The sequence below is a fragment of the Epinephelus fuscoguttatus genome, linkage group LG1 (genome assembly GCF_011397635.1).
Source record: "Epinephelus fuscoguttatus linkage group LG1, E.fuscoguttatus.final_Chr_v1".
Lineage (NCBI taxonomy): Eukaryota > Metazoa > Chordata > Actinopteri > Perciformes > Serranidae > Epinephelus > Epinephelus fuscoguttatus.
The window spans coordinates 38,435,847-38,460,890 of NC_064752.1; the positions used below are offsets into that span (position 1 = coordinate 38,435,847).

General features: G+C 39.4%; 1 protein-coding gene across 3 annotated transcripts in view; it reads right to left on the bottom strand.

The window, feature by feature from the left end:
- rbms2a (RNA binding motif, single stranded interacting protein 2a) overlaps positions 1–11,353 on the bottom strand; it is a 37,752-nt gene extending 26,399 nt beyond the window's left edge. For 2 of the 3 annotated variants that reach the window (XM_049581944.1, XM_049581930.1), the window contains exon 1: positions 11,200–11,353. In XM_049581944.1, the coding sequence (XP_049437901.1) occupies positions 11,200–11,271 (72 nt within the window). In that variant the 5' untranslated portion in view covers positions 11,272–11,353. The remainder of the gene's footprint in view (positions 1–11,199) is intronic. The other variant, XM_049581936.1, reaches the window with a different exon arrangement.
- Positions 11,354–25,044: the final 13,691 nt, after the last annotated feature.

Here is a 25,044-nt window from a genome sequence, read left to right on the forward strand (position 1 = left end):
CAGTACACAATGGCAGAAAACATAGAGCAGCAAGACTTGAGGAAATAGAAACAGTGAAAGTTTTTATCTTTGCTTAATAAATGACTGACTGACTGATCTATTAAGCCACTAATCATTTAAGCACTAATACTTTTCTCTTATTTAACAGATGAGTAGATCTTTTATCAAACATTCAGTCCCCTCAGAAATCAGTTTTCATCAACTTCAAACTTCATTAGACTAAAACTGAGATATCTGATTAGTTTCAGTAACTCTATGTTTTAATGACAGTTCTTTTCAATCTTAATACATAGTCCAAGCATTACAGTTGGGTATTTCCTGCTACTGACATGACCCTTAAACCATCTGAAACCTAAACCTCAGCACATATGGGGTTTGACGTGTTTGCATTTCACCTCCCCTGCTGAACCGCTCCAAATTCATAACAAAAGGCTCAAAAAATATCACTGGATATTTTTAGGACCAAACTTAAGATAAAAATCGAGAACACTGCTATAAATAAAACCATTTCCTCTACCTTGATGTAAACTCACATCAATACTCTGAAGCCACTGGGAAGTTGTCTTTCTCAAATACTGCAGGCTGTGGGTGCTGACTGACTTTAATCTATCAATATATCAAAAAGCGTACAGTTTCGTTTTTAGTGTTGACATCAAAATAAGGTATCAAGAGTGAGTCATTCATATAGACACTGTGAACGGCCACTGCTGTACTCTGTTTAGATTTTCCAGTCTCACTCCACCTCTGTTTTTATCTCCGTCCCCCCCTGTGGGGGCTTCTCCAGCCGACCTCAGTTTGACCCACAGAATTCCATGGATTTCCTGGTTGCTGGGGGGTCCGCCCGCCTTTCCATGTCCTGGCTGCCTGTCTTCTCCTGAGGCAGGAAAGAGCCATGGCTGTCTGACCAGCTGACCGACTTACATGCTTATGCACAGATTTATAGCCTGGCTGAATGAGGACGCAGCTTCCGGCTTGTATAGAGTTACACCACTGAGCTGCCGCTTTGCACCGGCTCCACTTTAGGACTGACAAGGAAAATGAGTCATGGGAAAATAATTCAGTGCTTAAAATTTTCACCTTTGAAGCATCGACTTCTGAAGCCTTGCCATGTTGATAAAAATTATACTAACAAAAATTTATTTTACTACTTATTTGTCATACTCTTGGATATCTATGGAAAAATGTATTTTTACATAAGCCGAGGGTTAGGTGAGGACTGTGAGTATAGTAAAGCTGCAGTATAGCGGCAGGCAGGAAATCCTCTGTATCTGCTACTGATCTTATCACACAGCCATTTGAATTAGGAGCTCTGCATTCCAACCAGGTGACAGGGACACCGAACTCACGTCCAGACTCGTTCCTGAAACCTCCTTCCTTTCTGTCTCTTACCCTCCCCTTCCTGTTGTCTTTTAATAGGCAGCTATTAATCTTCAAACTGTCTCTGTCTACTCTGTCTCTTAATGTTGTTGAGCTCACCTTGATGCATACGCTTTGTGCAAATGCACATGCATGCATGGTTTCCAAGTCAGGTCAGGTGGCCAAAGCCTGGGAGCTTGGAAACAGATACCGACAAACACTGGCCCTCAGCTCAGCTAGAGATCTAACAAAATGTGAGGCACACCGAGTGTCTGGCATCACTGCGGTACTTGGCATCAGATTTCTGACAGCTGTGCTTTCTCCAAGGACTCTGCCTCCCTCTCTACCTGTTCACCTTGGCCAGATCATGCGGCTGGCAGCTGAAGTTGGGGACCAATCCAAACCATCAGACACATTAAACAAAGCGATAGATAAACATATAACTGGCGGAGGGCCAGAAGGACAAAGGCGAAGGTACAGAAGAGTACAGTGAGGAGAGTCACTGCAGCGGAACATCTGGTTTAATATACAAAAGAGAAAAGTATCCCTGTAGACAACGATTATTTAAGGATGTAATGCATTTCCTGTTGTTGAGTTGTTACAACATGAATTTCCAAGCATATCTAATATGTTTTCAGTGTGTTTAAGACAAAAGAATTATCTTTGCCATATACAGAAAATATAACTAAAGCAAGATTATCATGTCGTTACTGCACCCTGAATTCTGAGGCAGACACCAATCAATAACTGAAAACTTAAGAGTTTAAAAAATTATACTTTGGCAGATTAATAGCAGGTAGAGTTTTTTAACATAAAACAGAGTCTTGATACGGATCCCTTACATGTTTTTTTTTTTTAACTGTCATCAAGATACATACTGAGCAGGACATATTACAGTGCAAAAATTACCTTGTTCACTGAAGGACAAAACATTTAATGGAGAAACTGTTCCTTAATTACCTATGGCATGTCATCGACAAAATCCAACTTTCTTTTCAATACACATGAATTGTCTTGAATTCATAATGGCCATTAAATTTGGTTTTAAAAGACAAACTTGTGATTAAGATCTTAAGTGTTGGGTTACCAGCAGGCAGTCGCCACAGACTCTATAAAATAATGCACAAAGCTACTGTGACGTCACCCATTTGCTTGTGGACTCCCATTTTGAAAGTTCAAGTTTGCATTTTGGAACCAAAAGTGACCCAAGGTGTTCATATTAGAATGTAAGTATGGAGCTGGGGAGGAGCGAGGGGTGAATCTGTATGAGAACTTGAGGGACGCCTGGCAGACAGCCTGTCACTAAAAGCAACCACGCCCTGAATTATGCATAACTTTAAGCCTTAATAAAATGGTATAAACCGGTAAGTTACATAAAAATTCATCTGCCATAGTTCACATGAGTGGGAAAACTAGCTTTAGAGACCAGACTGTAAACATATTTCTTAGGGCTGCCCCCTAATATTCAACCAAATATTAGTCGACCAGAAAGGTCATTAGGTGGCAAGATTTCATTATTAGCTTAGTCGCAAAAAAATGAAACAAAAAAAAATGTGAAACTCTATTAGAAGCCGCACCTTGTCAAAATAAATCAAAGCCTATATGACTGGACCATGTGGGAATTTAATTTGAAAGGAAGGACACAGGAAGTCTCCACGCTCGGCAGTCAGACAGGAGTCATGTTAATTTCAAAGGCTGGTACCTGCAGTTATCACACAGGCTAGTTAATAACATGTCGGGCAGGAAATCCAAAGTGTGGGATCATTTTGAGAAGGTGAAGGACGAACCCAAGGTGATATGTAAACTCTGCAGGCAAACATTTGCCTGTCATTCGTCGACTACAAACATGACGTACCATCTGAAGCATATTAGTAGCTACGTGCCAATTAGCCCCTTAGCACAATCATTACTGCTTTGCCAACAGCGTCATTAACAGGCGGCTCGCTCAGTGTGTGACATGCACTTGTAGATAAAATATAGGCCTGTATTAATGAAGGTTCATTAGTACGGTTTTGTCTTTCTCTGTAATGTGGCACAGTGTTAACAATGTTACTGATACTATTCTTTCTCACACCTTGAACTCAAACCAATGTGTTGCCCCGCTTAAAATATATTATTTAATAATCAAATTAATATCATAAACATACAGGCGACTAGTCTATTAATGGCCCTAAATGACGACTATTGATCGACTAGAAAAATTCTTAGTCAGGGGCAGCCCTATTATTTATGCTGTAGTTGGTCATTTTAACATGGTTGTCTATGGGGTTTGACTCGCCTTTGGAGTCAGTCTCAAGTGGTCATTCTAGGAACTGTAGTTTTTGGCATTTCAATGTTTGCTCTATTTGGAAGTTACTCTGCTCCTAGCTTCAAGCTACACTGAATTAATTTTTGACCACCAGGGAGAACACAAACTCTAAAAACTATCGCCATTGAATTAAAGTTTGTATGGCTCATGTGTTGGCAGTTACCTACTTACAGATCGATAATAACGGAGCAACATCATTATCCCAGTGGGGCCATGCCTCTGGCAACCTGATGAGTTCAAGTCCAATATTTTGTTGATGCACTGATCAGATATGCCCCAGTGGCACCAATGTAATTGATGTCATTACTCTGTGTGTTAGTTGCATTCATTCATTATCAACAGGCTGCAAACACAATTTTAAGTGCCACAGCATCTCTGTGTTTCCTTACAGACATTCGGCTTCATGCAGCTGTATCGCTAACATTCACATTATTCACTTGAGTCAGTATGTTTGCCTTTAACTGCTGTTTGGTGCTGGGAAGGTCGTGTACAGTGGTTTTATCAGAGCTTGTTTGATGGAAAGAGCTGCCTGCTGCTGCTGGAAACAGGATTAATGAGAGCTGTGAGACTCAACCCTGCTGTAAATGTGTGGGCTGTAAAAACTAGCTAAAAGGCATTGTAGAGCTTCAGCCTTGTCAAAGGAAAAGTTCACCTACGTGCACAGTCATTTGATTCTTCAAAGATTCAAGGTGAAACTTGTAACTGATAGAATAACTGTCTTTCTAAAGGTAACCTTTCACTTTCAGAGCAGCTGGTCTAAATACTGATGTGTGGATGTGCACAAATCTTGTTCAAGATTTAAGTGTTTGGTTCTGTATATTTCTTGTGGAATAATCTACCCATAAATCTGAATCTGGGTCACAAAGCACATTTAAAGTGGCCACAAAGAACTGCCAACAATATGTAGCATATTCAGTTTTAATTTCTAACTTTTTATGACCACTAAAACAACAACAGCATGTTGTCATAGCTACCCAGCTGCCTGCTATTTATATGTTGATTGTCCTGTTTGCACTTAATGTCTTGTTGATGTTTTATCTTGTGCTGTCTTAAGTGTTTATGAGAGCACCACTATGGAATTAAGCCTTCAGGCTTTATTGTGTTTACATCCTCTGTGATTGTTAATGTATGTGAAGAGTGAGGTGCAGCGCTCTATGTCTTTTACATCATCAAATAAAATCAGTTAATCACTGTCGTTATTAAATGTTGTTCCATTCATTGATGTCATGTCTCCATTGAAATTTCAAGTTTAAGTCAAACCATGGTTTCAGATTTTTTATGCAAAACCCTCATCAACAGTAAAGAACACATATCTATTTAAATCTTTAGTAAATGCGTGTTTTAGGTGGACTGTCAATGGGGTGTGATGAATGTGTGAGGTCAAATGTTTTAATTGGATACTTAGTTTTTTATTTCAGTGTAATGTTTTCAAGTACTTGGGGTTTCTCATGTTTTTGCCCATTTACTATGCACCGACCAACAAAGTAACATGCTTTTAGATTGATGTTGTACCTCCCAGACATCAGTTGGTTTCACTTCATGTCATCACGATAGGAAAATATACTTGCACAAACTTGAATCTTGTTTGACACACTGCGGGTATGGTAATCAATCACACTGTACATTTCATCTGCTTTACTTTTTTTGGTCAAAGATACACTATTGCCACGGGGTAAGACAGACTTATTCAGAAACTGTTTGGAAAAATCCCCTTGAACACTTGACATCTGACATTTTAGTGGCGCTATCCTGTAAAAGAACATCTAATTCAGAACTATAAGCATTCAGGGTCATCATAAGCCGGGTTTCCATTAAAGTGTCAACTGACTTTTAAGCAAACTTTTGAAATGTTGCAAAAAGGAAATGCAAAATAGATGCGCTTCCATCAGCTGGTTTGGAGAAAATAAATTAGGCTCTGCAAAGTGTAGTTTTATCAGAGGGTGGCTTTCCGCATGGCTGTAATCAGCCGGTAAACAGAGCAGAAGAAGTAGAGGTTGCATACCAAAAACAAAACAAGTTGACATGGCCATCTAACCCATCTACAAGAGAAAAATTGAAAGACATCTTCAGTCATCTGTTTTAATTGTTCTTTTATGTTAGCTTGTGTTGGTCATGATTCATTCTGTATGGACAGACAAAAGCTCAGTTTCCACCAAGCAGTACAGTATGGTTCAGTTCAGTTCAGTACGCTTTTCTTTCATTTCCACTGTGAAAAGTTGTGGATGGTACCAATTGAACCAATTTGTACCGTCCCCATTTTTTTGTCACCCCTCTGTTGGGGTACCTAGCACCCACAGATCCAGTACTAAAAGGTGGAGCTGTGAACACTGAAGACTGTTGATTGGTCAATGGCAGACAGTCACTCTTGCTCAGGGCTGAGTTGTGGCTGGTTTAAGGCCTGTGTAACCACCGTTCATACCATGGCAAGTTTTACATACTTCAGTGAACTATAACTGTAAAATGAAATGATGTTTTGCTGCTTCTCACAGCAGCTGTAGTAAACAGACTTCTGGTCCCTATAGGTACCATGTCAGAAGGGTTATTTTTGGTTCCAAAGGTACAATACCGAAAGTGTTTGGTGGAAACAGGGCTAAAGACGAAAACATCTGATCAGTGATGTGGGTAAAATGTTCGCTACATCAGAACTTATTCGGCAAAGGCATTTCCATATTCCATTTAGCGCCTCAACTTTAACAACTCAAGCAAGCATAACTTTTTTCCACAATTGAAAATTTATCAAATGTTTCAGTTTCCATACAGTTTTTCTAATGTGGTACTCTAAGATGTGAACTTGATCAATTCTTTCACCAAAAAGGTTCCTGTTTCGCTGCCAACTATCAACTCCCTGACCCCCAATAAAGCCAACATACTGCTCTGCTACAATGTTTACAACTGGTGTTCACAAATATTCATCACGATAACCAGTGATCCATCTGTGGGAGCGAGACAGTGTTAATTATTAACCATTTAAATGGAATGAAATTTCCTTCAAGGCCACATCACTATATATGACAATGAAATATGCTTTAAAAGTCCATATAATTGCATTAACAGTCTTTTTCAAGCTAAAGTTATCTAAAGTAAAAGGATTTATTAATAGCTGCAATTTCCTTGCAGGTTGCTGGTGTAGTTAAAATGCTCTCGCCTCCAGTGTCCAGAGCAGAGTGATTAATCACTGCCTGCTTAAAATAAACCCTTGTGATTGGACAGTTTACCTGAGAATTGTTGAAGGGCATGATTTGAGTCACCAACGCAGGCAGGCTAAACACAAACTGGCAATGCTGAACGTGATCAAGTTTTAAAACAGTAATTGTTACTTATTATAGTGTATATAGTATATAGATAATCAATGAGCCATTACTAAGAGACTTCATCAATTTCAAGGGACCTTTCACAGCAACATATGTCAACATATTTGCATGATTCATAATATAAATTATATATGATTACCGCAGCAATTTCTTGGTAAATTTTACTCTGGATTGATTTTGTTGCCTGCTAATGAACGGTATTCTTTTTGCGACTGACACAAAAACAGACTCCATGTTGTTAAGCCACAGGCACAGGATCGGACTCACATGACGAACCTGCTTTACCAAACAAACTTATTCTGATCAAGGTATTTATGTGAGGTATTCATGTCACAAAGTAAAAATCAATCCTGTCCTCTATGTGTTGTGTGCCTGTATGTCAATGTGTGAGCTTTTTAACAAGCCTCTTTTTGTTTGAAAGCAATGTTTTAAATTTAAGATATTCCACTTCTGCCACACACTGCAGTCAAACTCTGACTGTTGTCAAAGAGTAATGTCACGCAAGTAAAGAAGACTCCCTGGCAAGAATTAGGAAACACTGGTGACGCCTGTAAGCTTGTGCACGTGAAAGTGAAAGGGTGAAAGAAGCATGGGAGACTTCACTTCTTCTATTCTGCCATGTCTGAACTTTTAGTGAAACCCTTTGAATCTGTGTGACAATTTAATGCTCCAATTCATGCGTTTCTTTCACTTCTACCTGATGGATTATGTGTTGAAGCATCCAGATCTTTAAATCTCAGAGATAACTTGACATAAAAAAAAAACTCCCACAGACATGAGAACAAAAATCTGACTGACGAGTACAAAAACAAGCCATTCAATGAGACCCTGAGCGAGACGTGTGATACCTTGAGAAGCGACAAGCCGCCTCCTGCTATTTTTCCATCCAGGAAGCTTTACGCGGAAACCGACCAAATTTGATTTGAGAACATTAATTCTATTTATTTGAGGGAGGAAATGAGGTGCTGAGTCAGGGGAGGAGCAGCTGGGTTAAAGCACAACAGCAACCAAACGTCTCTGAGTCGTAGGGCTCGGTAATCACCTCACACGCACAAAGAGCGCTTTTCTTACCCCTTGGCGTGTTCAGTTTGTGATCAGGCTTTTATTTTGTGTACTTGGGCGGCTCAGGTATGGCGGAATGTGAGCAAGAGATAAAAAAGAGTGAGGAGGTGGATGTGGGAGGTGGAAACGTTAGGAATCACAGCACAGGAACTTGACCTCTCTGTGAACTTTAGCTCCACAAAATAGAGAAGCTTGGGACCACTAAAGCAGCTGGAGGAGAAAACTTGACTTCCCTTTACATTCTTTATTTAATGCCTGTCTTCATGCTTCATTTGTATATAGCAGATCAGCAGGTCTTTACCTTCTTCATTGCAAGTACTCCTAAATTAATACACTTTAGGTCACGGACGCCTATTTGATAAAATTTCACTTTAGGACCGCCATCTGAAAAGATGTTGGTTGTTATACATGATTAAGGCCACAGTGCTATAATTGCCAGCTACAGTTTGGAGGAAGTGAAACCTATGATCAGCATAGTCGCTCTTATGACTCTTACTCACATTAGGCTCACTTCTTTTGTAAATTAATTTATTTATTAAAAAGAATTATGATTCCCTGTTTTTCCGCGGAGCCCCTAGAAGATACTTTGGTTAAGAACAACTTCAGTAGATGTTTATAATGTAGTATTTTGTACCATATTGTTTATTTAGCTAATGTTTTACAGCATATAACATCAAGTTATTTGGACAAAAATAATGTGACGTTTGATTTTCTCCATATCACACAGGGTAAAAATTGACAGTGAGGGCATGCAGTTCAGTATTTTTTAATAATCTATAAAAATAACACGGCTATAACATGACAACGACAACTTTTCTTTTCTTGGTTAACAGTAGAGAACAGCCAAATGTCTGTAAATTAACACTGACAATAGGAGGGAGCGAGAAAGGCCCACTGATACTGGTTAACTCTAAAACTGTCAGTAAGAAACTGTTATTACATTTTATGTGCATATAATGATTATATAAATATAATACCTATACCTCACTTAATAATGATTTTTTTTTGCTTAAGGAAAAAGTTCGACATTTTGGGGGAAGCTCTGGTGGGTGTTATTACCTTTGGACAGAGCCAGGCTAACTTTTTCCTTCTTTGGTCTGAGCTAAGTTAGCCAGCTGATGGCTGCAGCTTAACAATTAGCATACAGACGAGACAGCAGCATTAATCTTCTCTTCTAACTCTCAGCAAGAAAGGGAATAAGCGAATTTCCCAAAATGTCTTATTTTTCCTTTTACTCACTGAGCTTCTGAAACAAAAAACAACACTGAGTGACCCAAGGCGTATTGCAACTAGTAATTATTTTCATAATTGATTCATTTTTGTCTATATGAAATATTTTTTTAAAATACCATTTTCAAATCACCTGTCTGACCATCAGTCCAAAACACAAAGATGGGCTGTATTTACTACAGTATATATGAAAAAGTAAATGCTAATGTTTGGCATTTTTGCTTAAAAACTTACTAAAACAATAAAATGATTGTTATTTTTTTTTTTTTAGTTTATAGACGTCAGTTGATACTGGAAGAGACAGGTGAGCTCAGCCCATATAGAATCGTTCATAAACATGGATTAGGTCTTTAAAAATAAATAACTAAATAATAAAAGTGTCTATACTGAATGTCTACCTTGACAATAGCCAATCTATCCATAATCATATAATACATTTATTACACATTTGGTCAGAAACAACAGGGACCAAACTGAGAATGAAACTGCAACTGCTAACATTTACAAGACAGTCCTGATTGCTCATGCAGTGACTTTCCTTTTTAAAAGTGATATTTAACAATTTTTATTGGACCCCGGTGAGCTAAAAATGGCGTGCTCTGATTAGGGAAGGAATTATTTGTCAGACAGACTCCTCAAAGCAGCGACATGACGTCCAATCGAGTACTAACTCAAATAAATGTCTGCAGATAAATGTATGTTCAGTAAAAACGCAGTGTGAGTTCATTAAATTAAATTGCAAACCATGCGTATGAGTGTGTGTAGAGCAAACAGTTCAAACACAATGCTGTTTTCCTCAGACAGGCGCTCGTGTTGACATCAGATCTGGGAGGGATGAGCAGCCAGGCGGTGCCCAAGATCACAGAAAGACAATATGCCAATATACATTTTCCAAATGCCATTTAGAGTTCAGGAGCACACAAAAGAAGCCGGAGCAGAAGGACAGGAGGAGCTACTGTGGATCCTGTGGACGTGAAATCACAATGTCGCCATGTATAATGAAAGAGCTTTTTACCATCACTTCTAAGCCATTACAGTCCATAGATAGAAGACACATGATATGTGCAACCTACTTCTCAGAAATATAGATTTAAAGAAGCAAAAGTTGTTTTAATGCAAAAAATAGTCTCTCCTATCAGTGACCATAATAATGTAGCATTTAAAAAACAAATTTGTAATTTATGTATTTAATAAATTAAATCGTATCTTGTTAGATCAAACCTTGTTTAGAGTATCCTCCCCTCACATATTGATTGCAAAGTGGCAATGTCAACATTGAATGCAACCACGAGAGCGCGATTCATAATTCTGGGAATGTAGTCATCATGGTCTGGTGGGATTTTTCAAGGGGTGGGGCATATTCCGCTTTCAGATGGGAAACGAGGAAAAAAAACTTTGCAAACTTACGCGGCGGCGGAGACAATGAAGACCTGATTTAACACTAGATATGAGTGTCCGGAGCCCGCGGAGGAAGAGGCAGAATTCGTTTTGTAACATGTTCCCCTCAGCCTGCCTCTCACCCTACCCCCACTTCCACAAACACATCCAGCCACAGACGCGCTATCCCAACACGGTACAGTTACCCATAAAAGTTGCTCTCCACCATTGACTTTTTTCAAATGAGTGAGCAGAGCCCTATCGACATCCCTTACTGTACTACACACGCACAAATACTAGGAAATAAAACACCAGGCGTCCAACATGACAGGACCGAGCGGTAGCTAATTCTCCCACCTCCACAGCCCGCGGAGCACGGCGGCTCTGTACGCTGCATTTTCACTCCACGAAGTCTGAAGTTAAATTCAGTACGTTTCGCTTTTCAAGGACACTGCAGCTCACTGTCACAAGCCTTTTTCTGTCGCGACACACACGGGCGTGTTGCCCTGCAGGGCGAACAAGCCGAGAATAAGGGAAAATCCCGAAAGCGTTTACCTTTTTGCTGTTTCTGCTGTTATAGCCGTTGTATGGGTTGATTCCTGCCCTTGGCGGTACGGAGAGCAGCATTTTTCTCGGCGCTATGTCCGGAGCGGCGAGCACAGCCCAGGCTGCCAGCTGACGTCAGCAGCTGGGGAAGTGAGTGCCTGGAGTCCCGCTGCTTGACTGCAAGTGGTGCTGCTGCTGCAGCAGGACAGGGGCCCCCACTGCTGGCCCCTGGGCTACTTGGGGGTCCTTCACAGGGCGACAGGAGGTCTACAGAGCAGAGGGGATTACCTCGCCTGGACTCCATTCACCGCCCACTGTTATTTCTCTCACCAGGGGAGATTGTGGAAGAATAACTAGAAAAAGAAGCTTCTGCAAACTGTAGCTCTAAAGACAAAACGCCTTTAAATTCAGACTGTGGTGGTTTTGTCTTGGGGGTCCTTAATTCTCTTCTTGACCTCACCTCACTTCATTAGAGATGCTCATTTATTTTCAGCTTTGTCTCCTGTAACAACAATCTTATCGAACCTAATCAGTTTTATTTCCCAACAAAAACCTTGAAATATACAATATCCTGTGTGACATAACAGCCTTTCACATTGGGCTTTATATTGTCTGTAATACTGGCCACGAGTCACATGACTTGGACTCAACTTGATGAAATCATAAAAGACTTGCAACTTGACTTCGACTAAACACCAACATTTCATGACTTCACTTGGAGCCTTTTGACTTGAAAACACTTGATACCTTCCTCCAAACCCAAAGATTAAAAGTCTGTTATTTAAAAACTCTGACCCAAATCAATTACCTCCCCTTCATTTTCTGAATCAGTTAACATTAACACTATTAAAACCCAGCAAGTCAGCACTTAATTCTCCAGATCTACTTTGTTTGAACTAATGGGACAGCATCCAATCAAGTTGCAGGAGAGAACTATGAATATGTAACATTATGTTACGGAGCGGCAGTTGGAAAAAAAATGATACCAAAAATTATTTTGTTCACTACAAAACTATGCAGTGGTCAACATAAAATGAACGGCAGTAAGACACAGGGTTTGTAAATTTAAAACGAAGATGCAACAACTTCCAGCTTCATTTGACATTTCAATTTGCCCAAAGGACAGTAACCAAAGACGAATATTAACATAGTTAGCAAGCTAATACTTAGCTAAAGTACATTAGCTAAGGAAAGTTCAACAAACTTGTTCAAACAAATAAATGCAAATTCTAAAAAGCGTTCGTAATGTATTGTAACTCTGTTCTTCGTTATGACTTGTTATGACTTGTTTAGGACTTGATACCTAAACTTGCCTGTCTTGACTTGGGACTTGACTTTGGAATTTAAGTGGAGAGCATTGGGACTTGACTTGTGACTTGTAAAAGAATGACTTGGTCTCACCTCTGATAAATTACTGTATGGGCCTCCCGGGCACAGGCCCAGGGACCCAAAGTATCATTGCCCCTCCCCCCACCCACCTCCCTTGGCTTACACCTGCAAAATGTCCCTCAAATTAACATGTACCAACCAGGAAAAGACTCAAAATGACCATAAAGAGATGCGAAGGAACTGCAGAGGAACATAAACTAACAGCAAGAGGGCCAAACAACCAAAAGGAAAAAAAACCCACAACGATGATAATGACTACAAAGGGATGCATGACAACAGCACAAAGAGGCTAAACATCTCTAAAGTCTGTGTGTCTTGCTCCTATGTGGGAGAGGTTGTGGGGCCTTTTGCATATCTGTGCCCAGGGGCCCATTGACTCATACTCCACCCATGCTTTTAGGAACAGCCTATGCAAACATTACAGTTTTATAAAACCAGCTTTACATAAATGCAGGAGTAAGTGGACATGTTTTTACGCTGACCAGAAACAGCCGAGTTTAAGGAGGATCTTATAAAAAGCAATTCACAGCCGAATGGTAAAATTCACCTGAAGCTTTAAGCCAACATATAAAACTACAATCTTCCAGGAGAGTGTAAAACCATTAATAACGGATCAGGCCAGGCTAAAACATGCTGCGTTTATACTCTTTGTCTGCGATAAGGTCGTACTGTAAGTGTGTAGCAACTCCACCACCTTTTAACCCAACCAGAGAGTGTGTGTACCCTCTTTGATTTTGCCCCTGTCCTCTCCTTTGCTTGTGTAACCTTCTCTCATGTTTGTTTGTATTGATTGCCATGCACTCTTTAAACTTTGTTGTAGAAATTTGCTACGCAAACAAAATCATCAATCATCAATCCATATTACATTATAACAAGTCCTGTTTAGGAATACTGCATGATTTAAATTCTCTTGATAAACATACTTGAATGCAAAAGTTCAGAGAGTTCATAAAAGTAAAGCCAGTCTTTGTATGAAGCAAATTCAGACTTCAGAGATGAGGTCACGTATTACAGTTAGGATCCTCTGCTTTTGATTTTAACACGTTCATGTCATGATCTGTTTTATCTGTGCCATAAAATAAGATTTATGAACATACCCAGACCTGTTCAACCTTTTAAATGTGTTCACATTGGCACACAGGCCAAAAAAGAGAACTTAATAGAAATAAGGTCATTATTAAGGTTTTCCTTCACCACGGACACTTCTGTTCCTGTCATCACCTCATCAGAATGACAATAAAGCAAGCAGCAAAAAACGCATCTGGCAGAGTATTGTGTACACAGGTCGAGCTCTGTAGGCTTCATACTGAGCAATTCGGTCATGTGTGGAGGAAGCATGTGTGGGGCTATGATCCACTCCTTGTTTGTGCTGTGAACAACCATGTCATGGCCACCTTGCCTGCAATGGATGATACAACTTGTTACATCCGTGATGTGCGTAATAAGACGACTACGACAGCTTGTGCTCATTTAATTTATTAAAATAGTCAAAAAGCTGCAGTTTTATCCAAAACTCTTAAATTACTTACTTGATACATATAATATTTACAGGTATATAAATGCACTTGTAAAATACAATTTTGGGCTTTCAAAGGAGCTGTGTATGACATTCGGAGCAAGATTCAGAGTATGAGCTGGGATTGTCTCTACATGGCTCTCAACATGGAAGTGGGTGAGCTCAGTGAAAAAAAAAAAGAAAAAAGGTGAGCACACATTGGCAGGTGCCAGGCTATCGATGACAAGCTGAACAGTGTCTGAGAAACACTGATTTGTAAAGGGAAACTGTTTTATTCCAGCATTTTTACCAGTTTAAATCACCTCGTCTGTTTGTTTTTTGGAGAGAAGGAGACCTTTGCGGACAATTCGGCTCCTGGTAATAACTTACTGAACAAAGATCACTGAAAGAATCCTACCCAGGTGTTGGCTGGGACTTGGCTCATGGGAGTGAGTCCTTACCTAGTTTATAAGTTACTTTATAAGTTTATTTACTTTATTAATCCCCCTGAGGGGAAATTCAATGTTTTCACTCTTGCTTGTCAATTACACACAGGTCTGAAAGACACACACATGCACAAACAGGACCTATACATGCACAAAGTGGAAAGAGATGTCAAGTTGCAACTAAATCCAACACACTGTTCCTTTAATGCACAGGAGCAGCTGATGATCAAAGGTCCATCATATGATATGGGTGGTGCTGCCCTTTCTAACTTAAACTGCTGGTAATCCTGCAGCCTTCCTCCCATGCAACCCATTATTCCTTCCATTAACATGATGTGATTAATTATGCAGCACCACACCGATGCAACGAGGCTTCACGTAAGACATTGAATCAGACCAAGTGAGAACTCTTGAGGGTGTAGTCAGAGGCAACCATCAGCTGAGCACATGCAGCCCATTACTAAGATAATTTGTTGTAAATGGCCTAAAATAGAAACATCTGCAGTGATCCAATGATGTGGACGGGTCATGGTGTAATGCAGTTGGTCCAGTGCATCTGGTGCCCACACAAACAGTATCCTGCAGTTTTCTCTGAAGGTCACAGACGAAGGCTGTTAAACAGCAGACACACACACACACACACACACAGGGTACTAAACCTAAACATTTGCCATCAGCGTGTGAATGAGCAGTATCCTAGAGTTACCTTTCACATCTTATCCATGGCTGCCTTGTCAGTGACTCTCTGGCTTCTTATCTACTTCTGCTATATTTAAATGCCTTTTCACTTTCTCCTGTTGCCAGCGATTGGCACAGGAGATGTTTCCTAACACAGATGGCAGCTGAAACCTGATGCCTAAAATGCAGAGGTATTCAAAATAATCAGTGCTGGTTACACTACAAAGCATATCTGCTACACTTAATATATCAGGGTCTGAATTATGCAACTGAGAAGACACATGCTCCATTAATAATGCGCCGTGGACAGCTCACTATGAATAGCATGAAATGTAATTTTATGATGTATGCAAAAAAAAAAAAAAAACTGCAAGAAAAAGTGTGAATCATATTTTTTGTTGAGCAGTCTTGACCTCCCCTCAGAATCTACAGTATGTGCCTGTTATTCAAATGAGGGAGCTGAGCTGAACGACCTTGCCAAGCCTCAAAACTAAAGTTTGCCTGTACAGTTTTGCCTGCAGCTCAAAACAGATGTAAACGAGCCAGCAGTTTATAATGTGGAAGATTAATTCATCCTGTAAAAAGCCAAAAAAAAGGTAAAGTGATACCAAACATCATTTGTCCACTCTTTTTGCAGATAAATGCAAACTATAATTTAGGTGAAAAAGAAATCCTTTGTACATTTATTACCTGTCATAAAAGACCAAGCCAGTTACAGCATTAGTCAAATGTTCATATCCCTGCCCAGTCTGTGCACATCTTTCTCCTTCCTTCACAGACGCCTCACTTCTCTAGCTGTGAGCACTGCATGCCCTCTACATGGACCGTAAAATGACAAATAGAGCGGTGTGAACAGCATTTCTATGAATTAGCGCCGTAAGCACTTTGCGTTGGTCTCTGTGTCATTCAGTCCGGCAGCCTGTCTGTGGGCTGTTCCTCCGTCTGCATTTAGGAACACACCAGTGACATTGTTGCACTCAGCAGAACCTCAGTCTGGCACAACCAGCCACTTTGACGACATGAACATTGTTTGGACGTCAACAGGCTCGTTGCTAAGTAACCCAGCCCCCTCCATCCCAAGTGTTCTGGCCTGTGAATCCATACTTATTACCTCTAGGGTAGCTAAGCAGTGTGTTTGTGTATGTGTGCATTCGTGCTTGTAAGTGTGTGTGTTGCTGAATTGAATTACCTAATGATCTGTCTTGGGTAAAGAAGAGTTGGTGCATCGTATAATTTTTTTCTGTTTAATTTATTCTGACCCTGATGTGGGAGGGAACCCACACATTTAAATGTTTTAAAACACAGGTCAAAGGTCATTCCATAAAACCGTGGCCTCATCTGGTCCAGTTTTGTACTGAAGCATGTGCTTCTTGTTGTTATCTAAAATAATTTAATAAGTTAGCTTCTTAGCTTCTATTTTAATGGGCAACTTTAGCATGAAACACAACAAAACAGTCACAACGACCCGTATACAATCTATTTAAGGACAACAACACATGTTGAGGAAATACCACCCTTCCACCCTTTGCCTGCATTAACAACCAACACACCCACCCACACACACACACACACACAAAACAGCATCAATGCCGTGGGGGTGACCCTCTGTCTTCAAAGTGGGCTGTTGTTTGGGAGGAAGGGGATCCAGAGTGTGTGTGTGTGTGTGTGTGTGTGTGTGTGTGTGTGTGTGTGTGTGTGTATGAATGGCATGGAAGGGTTCAGCAAGTTCATGTGTGAGTAAGGTGCTCGGTCATTGAGACCGTCAGTGTGGGGTTCAAGGTCAGAATGGCTAACAGAGGGGGAAGGACAGCAAACGCTGATTGAACATCAAGTAGCAGACAGAAATAGGGGGAAAAAACAGGAAATGTTCAGTTTTAAGAGTTTACATTTGAGAGTTGTGTGTGCTGACTGGTTCAGGGCAAAAGTAAAGGAAAAAAAACACACGCTTAGAAAGTGGACCTGGACTTGATCAGAAACTGGTCAACTGTGAACTGCATCCAGAAGGAACTCTGCACACACGTGTAGCTCAAATTAAACAATCTGCAACATTTGTATTCACGTTTATCCATGGTAGTTATCAGGAGACATAAACCATTTATAATTCTCACGTAATTCATCCAGCAAGAGCAGTTTTGATTCGCATTTTCTCGACTGGTTAGTTTCAGAAATAATGACGTGACTTTCAAAATAAACTATTTTTCACGATGCAATAAAATGTACAACAGGCCTACCACATATTGAGCTCACAAAAAGAAGTTGAAGATTTACTCTAGTTGCAGCTTTAATGAGACACTTTTTTAAATGTAATGACCTACATATGTACACGTGTAATAACGCTTCTGCACAACAGGGAAATCAGGAGGATGTTTACATGCCCGTTGCTGTAAATAAGAAGCAGTAAAATGATGTATTCGACAGCACAGACAAACAGACGGATGTATGTGCTTGCCTCACGTGAGAGGAGTTACTTTACACGTCTGCTGAGCAGACCACACACACACACCCTCACACACTCAGACAATCAGTCAAGCATTCCCTGTGGTTGGAATGTGTTTTTGAGGGAGAGTGAGAAAGAGGAAGTTTGGGTGAGGAAGGCTTGGGGCGAACAAAAAACAAATAAATGTCAGTGGCCTATTTGTACACAGAGGAATCCCTTTTGTTTTTCCATGGGTGAATGTAAATATATGTTTACATGAAACGAGATCAACGTCCATCCCATTTCTTTGTCTCCTTTTTATTGAAGCTCCACTGCAAACTGAACAAAAGCAGTTTGGTTGAGGTTTGGGGGCCCTTAGGAAAGGCAGGCATCGGACCGCTGACTGCCAAAAACCTGACTCTTTTTAAATCTATCCTCAGTAAAAGCTACTCTCAAATTAGACCTGAACCTACAGAGTCTGATGAAGTTTATATTCAGTTTTATGTTCAACACCATCAACAAGCACAAGCATTAAGAGCTGATTTTATGTGTGCAAAGTTGTCAATAAAGTTTTTGTTCTCCTCAAAGATTTATGTGCAAATGCTTTTTATGCATGGAAAACATTAAGACTACTGAAATAATTAAATTCATTTTTCCAACATAACTTGAAGTTCGAATTTATTTAGAACTGACCTATTTTCAAAATCATCTCAGATAATTTAAAATTGTTAATGCAAACTAATGGGCATAGGACATAGTTTTACAAAGCACACTAAGGTAAGTAAACTGGTTTTGCTTTGTGCTTGCTTTTTTTCTGTAATAATATATTGTTTTAATTGGCTAATTCATTGGCAATTCAGGGGAATTTATAATTTGGCCTACTCTTGTGCATTTACAGTGATGCTGATCAATGTGCACTACAACAAAAAATTAAAAATCAGACTGTTCGTTTTGTTTTCTGTCTATGTATCCATTAAATACTGACAGGTGTTGAACTATATAAAAGACTCAGGGTAGATCAGTGAAACCAAGATTTTTGTTTATGAGATCTATATACATTCCATCAGGGTTCTCCCTCAAAAACAAATAGTTTTGGAGTGTCCATCAAGCCTGTTTCTACAAGTCAGTCACTGTTGCTTGATTGGTACAGTTGAGTAATAACATCTCAAATCTAATCATCCCTGGATGTGATTAAGCAGAAATTGTGCATTTGTTAATAAAAAAAACAAACAAATTCTGGCCCTAACACCTTTTCATCGCAACAGTTCATACGAAGTGTTGCAGAACCTGACTGTGGGAAAAAAAAATCCTCTAAATTGCATACTAGTCTCTTTTTTTGTAAATTAGTTTAATGAAACTCTTGAGTGGGTTATTTACTCTATGTTCCAGCTGGAAGTAATCTGAGCAACAGATTTGAGTGTAAAGAGGCAGAAAGCGAGCCTGATGATGGAGTGGGAGGGAAGGGAAGAAGGGGACGAGGGCAGGGGGAAGGGGAGAGAGAGCTCAGCGGATGGGGGAAGGGCTGTTTGCACATGCCTTGAATTCCTTAGGTGTTATCAGCATTGCCCGCTCCATAATTGTTCCTTTCGAGGAGGAAAAAAAAAAATACAGAGACTGTACAACATTGTAAAGCTTCCTCTGTGTTGGAAAACCTGAGGCCAGGAGGTCAAGATCTTTGAACTCTTTTACCGCCATTTTTTACTTACTGCTATTCTGCATTGTTGAAGATAAGAATCAAAAAATATATGTGCCCTTTTTTTAAATCACTTAAAATTAATCATGCTTTATACAGATTATTTCTAAGCACGTGTCATGTCTAATTTCATTTAAATGAGATATGATGAGATGATATTTGCTCTGTTATTAAAAAACCCCAACAACAAACAAAAAACGAATTCACGTTTCATGGTTCACGTTTTGTTGCCTTAGGTTAAATGGAAAGATTCTAGTGTAGCTCAAATAATTTGAAAAAATAGAAATTAACGATGATTTGATTTAAAGAATATATCCACACATTATGGATTATTGATTATTATTTCACATATGCAAGAGTGCGTGAAAATTAGCTAGCAAGCAAGCAAACATTTTAAACAGGTATTGCTAAAAGTATTCAATACAAAAAAAAAATAGATGAAAGAGCTGAAATGATTAGCTAAAAGTAATAGAGGAATAGTTAAAATGGTTAGCTTAAAATATTGGATAAGCCACAGAAAAAAATTGCTAAAAGTACAGATTCAACAGTTTAGAAAGTTAGCTAAAAGCAGCTTTTCTGACCAAACAGTTCAAATAATTAGCTGAAAGTAATCGAGAAATGGTTAATATAGTTATCTTAAAATATTGGCAAAGCCGCAGTAAAAGCTAGCTAAAAGTACTGACTTAACAGTTAAAATAGTTAGCGAAAAACAGCTTTACTGACCAAACAGTTCAAATAATTAGCTTAAAGTAATTGAAAAAAGGTTACAGCTGTTAGCTATATGTACTGGATAAGCGGCAGAAATGGTTAGCTGAAAGTATTGACTACCGTTCAAATAATTACCTTAAAGTAATTGAGGAATGGTTAAAACAGTTAGCTTAGAATATTGGATAATCCGTAGAAATAGTTAGCTAAAAGTACTGATTTAACAGTTTAAATAGTGAGCGAAAAGTAGCCTTTACTGACAAAACAGTTAAAATAATTACCTTAAAGTAATCAAGAAATCGAAAATTGTTAGCTTAACGGTTTGGACAGTGGCAGAAATGGTTAGCTACTGACTACTGTTTAAATAATTAGCTTTAAGTACTAGAAGGATGGTTAAAATAGTTAGCATAATATATCTGCCTCAGAAATAACTGTCCAAATGTACTGTCTAAACCGTAGCTTAAAGTAAGAAAGGTCAGTTAAAGTGGTTAGCTTAAAATATAAGATAAGCCTCAGAAATAGCTAGCTAAAAGTACTGACGTAACAGTTAAAATAGTTAGCTTAAAGTAATGGATAAAAGGTAAAACATTCAGCTTCAGTCCAGATAGTGGTAGTTGCAGACCAGACCAACTTAAATATTGACAGTTCAATTGTATGAAAAAATCACATTATTATGTAATTAATGGTGTTGCACATTATGAATGCTGGGAACTGATAAAGGTGTGAGTTCATCTGACACAGCTGCAGGGGTTCCTCAGACAAAAATGTTGGTAACCTGCCCTTTAGAACAACTGTAAAGGATTACTGACATCCGTAACGTGTCAAGGCCACCCCAAACCCCCCAGATATTTTGATAATGCAATTGTCTCAAACAGTGTTAAAGAGGCTTTCGTGCATGGGCGAGATTAGCCGTTTCCTGTGTGACTCTCTCAGAATGAGCAGATGAAGAGGAATGATAAAGTAATTACTTGAAATATCTTTTCTTTTTCTGTCATTACAAAATGGCTGCGCGGAGTATCCTAGTGAACAGAGACACTGCATTAGTGGGACACACACACACACACACACACACACACACACACACACACACACACACACACAGGACGTGATTCTGGGAACTTTGATTGATGAGGTAATCCATCTGGCTTTGAAGCAAGGGAGGGGAGGACGAGCACCGGTGAAGGGAGGGGAAAAAGGGAGTGTAGAAGATGAGTGATGATGTAGGTCCAAATCATGATGCACTTTAGAGATTTATGAATGTGTATAAGCAGATATTTGTGTGTGTATATATAAGGGTGAGTTTTATCTGAAAATATCTGATGCTGATATAAATTCTTTAAACTGTCCATTTTTGTATTATTATAGAAATGTCATGTATGTTAACAGTAATGCAGTGTGAGAACCGGCACTGACCTGTTTCTTCTCTCTGGGCTTCAACCTGGCTTCCATCACAGCTGCAGTGAACTGGGCGGAGGTGCATCATGGGCCTTAGCTGTGGATGAAAGAATGACGCATGAAATACTTGCTCCAGTCATGACACAAACCAGATGAATGGTGTTTTCACTTACTCCGACAATAAAATCGCCCTGGAAAGAAACTCACCAGCAGCTCAGGAGTGGTCTTTTTTTTTTTTTTGCCGGAGAGACTAATAACCCACAGCTCTCTGATATTTAAGAATCCTGTGACGTGAAAATCACTTTCACAAGGAGAGGAATAAATCAAGTCAGTGTCTGTCTTTTGGGATAGATTAATAAAGAGGAAGTGACAGATGCTTTGCTGTTGCATATTGTTGGCACTTGCTCATTGATACCTTACTTTAAAGAGACAGTTCATCACAAAATCAAAAGTGCATATTTCTCCTCCTACCTGTAGTGCTATTTATTGGTATAAATTGTTTTGATGTAAGTCATAGAGTGTTGGAGATATGTGCTGTAGAGATGTCTGCTTTCCCTCCAATCTAATGGAACTAGATAGCACTCGGCTTGTGGTGCTCAAAGTGCCAAAAAAAATATACATTTGAAAAACTCAACAGCAATGTCTCTTTCGTAAAATCATGACCCGGTTACTCAAGATAATCTTCAGACCTTGTTGTGACCAGTTTCATGTGGGAGCTGGGGGTTTTGTTTCTGCCAAACTACACCCGCTAACCGAATCAACTCGCAAAAGGAAATGTGCATCCACTGCTAGCTCACCTAGCACTGCTGAGCTAGCTAACTTTACAGCTATGCAGAGGAGTACACCATTAATGTTTACATATAGCACTGTCACGAGCATGAACCTCTCATTCATGAGTAGATGTACGCTTCCTTCTGCATGGTGAGACAGTTGGCGGGTGTGGTTTGGTAGAAAGAAAATAAGAAACTGCTCACAACAAGGTCTGTGGATTATCTTCAGTAACCAGGTCATGATTCCCAGAAAGAGACATTGCTGCTGGGTTTTTCAAACATATAGTTTTGGAGCTTTGAGCACCACAAGCCGAGTGCCATCTAGTTCCATTTTATTTGAGAGAAGGCAGAGACCTCTACAAATCACACCAAAACAATCTAGACTGATATATAGCACTAAAGGCAAAAGAGAAATACATATTTTTTTTATTTTGAATTGAGCTGTCCCTTTAATAAATCTTCATTTTGCAAGATGTTGGGAACTGCTAATCCATGCAAAAGATGTTTATTTTCAAAGGAGAAGTGTTCTCTGTGCTATTTACCCTCATTTTATAATATGATGGTCCTCAAATATCAAACAAGGCAAGGTAATCGGGGTTTAATGACTTGACTGGCAACTGAGACGGTAATCCTGACAAAGAGAATTAATTTTGTCCAAAGAAGCGTGTCTAAATCCTCCAAAACTACAGTGTAACACATGAGTCATTCAACAGTATGATGTTACAACATGATGCTGCAGAGGCACAGATCAATACACCAGAGCTACAGATGGAAGAGAAAATTGCTCAGAGATGGATGAGGGGAGGCATTAATGCTGTGCAAAATGTCAGAATAATGAAAGATGTGTATATACAGTATCAGTGAGTCACTTTTTAATGACTGCAGGGTCAGATATCAGCATAAGCCATTATAGCTGATCTCTTTCCCTGTGTCTCTCTTTCACACACGATACACACACACACACACACACACACACACACACACACACACACACACCTGACTGGTTTGTTAAGGCATAAGGAGAAAGATGACGTAAAAACAAGTCATCATGATTCCGGGAGGTGATCCAACACTGATAGATAACCAAAAAGTGATAGGACATCAACAATCTTTAACATCCTCAGCTTTCATCATGAAAAGACTTCAGTAATATAATGAGAAATGAATGGAAATATTGTCCACTATAGAAGATATTGCATATAATGAGCAACATTGCTTTATTTTATTTCCATTGTTAACCTACTTCAAACATTTTGTGAAGCAAATAGACTGTTCTCGAAAATATGTAAAACACAGATGCTAGTTTGGTTCACATACTGTTTTGAATATGCACAGGACTGAGGTCTGACCTTTGGAAATGAGATTTAAATGAAAATAATGCAAGGGGCCTGGATGGCTTGCCACCGGGATGTCTGTCATCAGTGTTGTGCTTCCATCTGCTGGTGAGTTGTGTTAAACACTACTCCATGCCCGACTGACACAGATCGACATCCTCCCTTCACTGACGCAAAAAAGTTTGGAAAAGCAGCAGTACTGTTGAGTAATCCTGCACTTCACTAATAGGTCAGTATGTGCTTTATGTCTTCACATAATCAAACAATACTATAAGTCAGTGGTTGCCAACTTGTTTTTGCTTCTAACCTCTTATTATGAAGTCAAGTCTACATGTGACTCCTCAACACAAGTTGCATGTCCATGACTCTTAGGCAAAAGAGAAAAGATGTACTGTACTTTTACTAGAAAAAGCAAAGATTGTAGAAAAATACAAGAAAAAATATATGACTTGTGACTTCACTTGCACTTGAGCCCTTTCACTTAAAATTATTTGACAGCTTCTTTCAAGCCCAAAGATTGAAAGTATGTTTTTTAGAAAGTGTGCCACGAATCAATCCATTTCCTGAACCTACTAACGTTAGTCATATTCATGTAAGCAAGTCAACATTCAATTCCCCAGATCCACTTTGTGTGAACCATTCCAACAGCATCTAGTCAAGTTGCAGGAAAGAACCATGAGGAACTAACATTATATTACTGAGCACTGGTTGATACCAAAGATAATTTCATTCAAACTACGCAGCGGTCGTCAAAAAAGAAATTGCTGTGTGCATAAAACACATCAAGGACAGACTGAAATGTGGCAACTTCCAATAAACTTGTTTTAACAAATGCAAATTTTAAAAAGCATTCATGATATTTGTAAATGTAATGTATTGTTACTTTGTTCTTAAAATGGCATTACATGTGGTGAAGAGTGCATTATGACTTGTTTAGGACACCAAACTCAAAGTTTAGGACTTGGGACGTGACTCAGGACTTACCTATCTCGACTTGGGACTTGACTTCGGACCTAAATGTAAAGACTTGAGACTTACTTGTGACATGCAGAACAATGACTTGATCCCACCTCTGCCCGATAGTCATCCTGTCACCCCTTGGATTCACCTGGCAGTACCTGGTGGAGGGTTTTCAACTCTCATGGTTGAAACCACTGCCTTAGCCATATGACAAGTCATACAACACACACATAAACATCAGTGCTGTGGACCTATATAGAAACTGTACAACAAGGATTGCAGACAATGACATTTATAATGGGGTAAGTGAAAGATTATTATGGGACAAACAAACAAAAACAATAATAATTGCAACTGAGTTCACTCAGATGCATTGCTTTATTGCACGTCATTCCCCTCTCCCGCTGTATGTTACATATCTCTCCTTTATGATCTGTCCAGACTACGCAGACAAATGCTCAAAATGCAAAATGACATAAATAAATAAGCATGTAGCCTGCCTGGTTGCTGTTACAAAGTTCCACAGAAACTGCTGGGAGAACAGCACCATCCTTCAGCAGACTGATCGCAGAA